Source organism: Rousettus aegyptiacus, unplaced genomic scaffold (genome assembly GCF_014176215.1).
Source record: "Rousettus aegyptiacus isolate mRouAeg1 unplaced genomic scaffold, mRouAeg1.p scaffold_m13_p_3, whole genome shotgun sequence".
Taxonomy (NCBI): domain Eukaryota; kingdom Metazoa; phylum Chordata; class Mammalia; order Chiroptera; family Pteropodidae; genus Rousettus; species Rousettus aegyptiacus.
The window spans coordinates 108,370,471-108,372,659 of record NW_023416306.1 but is presented as its reverse complement, the minus strand read 5'-3'; the positions used below and the strand labels follow the sequence as shown (position 1 = coordinate 108,372,659).

Below are 2,189 nucleotides of genomic sequence, written 5' to 3'. Positions count from 1 at the left end.
TGTTACATCAATTTATTTGCAAAATAACCAAAACTTCAAAATTAAAATGTTCTTTGTCAGACTGTCCTGTTCTCTGTAAGAATATCGATTCTTAGTATGTTGGATTTACATTTCCCATGATGGTAATGATAATGGTCTTATACCACACAGATGAAGTAGTAACAAGTTTCGGATGGTGGATGATGAATTTGTTCTGGATATGCTGAATTTGAGGTGCCTAAGTGGAGATGGGCTAGTGTGCAGGTCAGTATCCAGTTTTAAAGGTCCAAAGATGATATGGTCAACAAAATCTGGAATAAGATATCTTTTTGTACAATCTTTTTATTGCTACCTTTATGTCTTTGTTCCTTAATGTGTAGATAGCAGGATTCAAGATAGGGGTTATAGCGAAGTCAATGACAAACAAGTTTTTTTCAAGTGATGGAGGAGGAGAAGGCCAGACATAGAAAATCACGCATGGAGTAAAAAACAAAAAAACCACAGTAATATGAGATGACAAAGTGACAAATGCCTTGGACAAGTCTCCTGAAGAACGTTTCCAGACAGTAACCAAAATGAATAAATATGAAAGGATTAGTAGGAAGAAGGTGACCATAGTCATGAAGCCACTGTTGGCAGTGACAATAAACTCAGGCTTGTCTCCATTTGTGCATGCAAGTTTTATAATTTTAGGAAAGTCACAATAAAAGCTGTCAAGTTTATTAGGCCCACAGAAAGGCAAATTTATAATGAATAAAAACTGAGACATAGCATGGATTACCCCAGTTACCCAGCCAGTGATTACAAATGAAACACATATTTTAGGGTTCATAATTTTCAAGTAGTGAAGAGGCTTACAGATTGCTGTGCATCTGTCAAATGCCATGGCTATGAGTAATACCATTTCCACTCCTCCTATGATATGAATGAAGCATAACTGTGTCATGCAACTTTGGAAAGAAATGAGTTGGTCTTCATTGATAAGACCTGTGATTATCTTGGGGACTGTTATAGAGGAAAGGCCCATGTCAATGAGGGACAGGTTGGCCAGCAAGAAGTACATAGGAGAATGTAAGTGAGAATCAAAAATTACTAAAAATAAAATTAAAAGGTTTCCCAAGATGACTCCTATATAGAGAAAAGAACATATAAAGATGAGAAAAAGCTTTTTCTCCCGAGAACAAGAAAGGGCCAATAACAGAAATTCAGTGACCACGGAGTCATTCAGTCTATCCATTGACTGGGATTGAAGAGTTGATTTTCAAGAGACCTGAGGATGATAATGAAAAAGAATAGTATTACTGGCATAAACATAGGTTCCTTGTTTACCTTGATAATTAAATTACATATAATCGATTAAGAGGAGAAAAATAGAAAATTTGGAAGTAATAAGGGTAAAGACAAGTTTTTTTGTTTAAAGGGACTGAGGAAAAAAAAATTTGACTAAATATTTCAGACAGAGCCTAAAAAGGGTTACTTTAATTTCCATCCCATCGTTAAACCTCTTCTTTAATTTTCTTAAAGCTTTTTGTTTCGTTTTCCTAACCACTGCCCTAAGTGTTCTCATACTAAATTAATGTCGTCTCTTCTGTCATAAATTTGATATCCTCTTATCTGCTAGCCCATTAATATTTTCTTACTTCACTGAGCTTATAGAGATCACTAGGACAAAAGTACTTGCATATATCATATCACTTTCTACTTAGAGCTTTTAAAATTTAAATGGAATTCAGGTGCTCAAAATTTAATATTTATAATACTCGAATCATGACATGATATAAACTTTGGTCCATGTCCACTTTTTTTAAAAAAAATTTATATTATATTTCAAATATATAACATTGATTAGATTAATAATGAACTAAAAATAAAATAAAGTATTATATATCAGAGAGTAAAGATTAGTAAATATAACTATAATAATTAGTAATCAATTATAATAATCACATGGCAAAGCCAGGAATTATATTTAGAGATGTAGGACTTTAGATGACATGATCCTAATCATTGCTCTATGCTCTTCAAGGCCAGCACCTCCAAGTATTCTCTAGAATCTGGACTTATCAATCAACAATCAACCTTTCTCCTTCTCCTCAACTTTTCACTACTTTTGATTTGTTATAAGGACAGAATGAGGAGATTCCTTGTGATTTTCTCTTTCTCTCTCAAACTCTTTCCGAGTAAGTTTATCTTAACTTGTACATTTCATT

At 33.3% G+C, this 2,189-nt stretch overlaps 1 protein-coding gene across 1 annotated transcript; it reads right to left on the bottom strand.

Annotated features, from left to right (window-relative positions):
• Positions 1-280: 280 nt before the first annotated feature.
• On the bottom strand, positions 281-1,216 carry LOC107517890 (olfactory receptor 4F15-like). The gene has a single exon (XM_016159047.2). The coding sequence runs from the start codon at positions 1,214-1,216 to the stop codon at positions 281-283; it is 936 nt and encodes a 311-aa protein (XP_016014533.2).
• Positions 1,217-2,189: the final 973 nt, after the last annotated feature.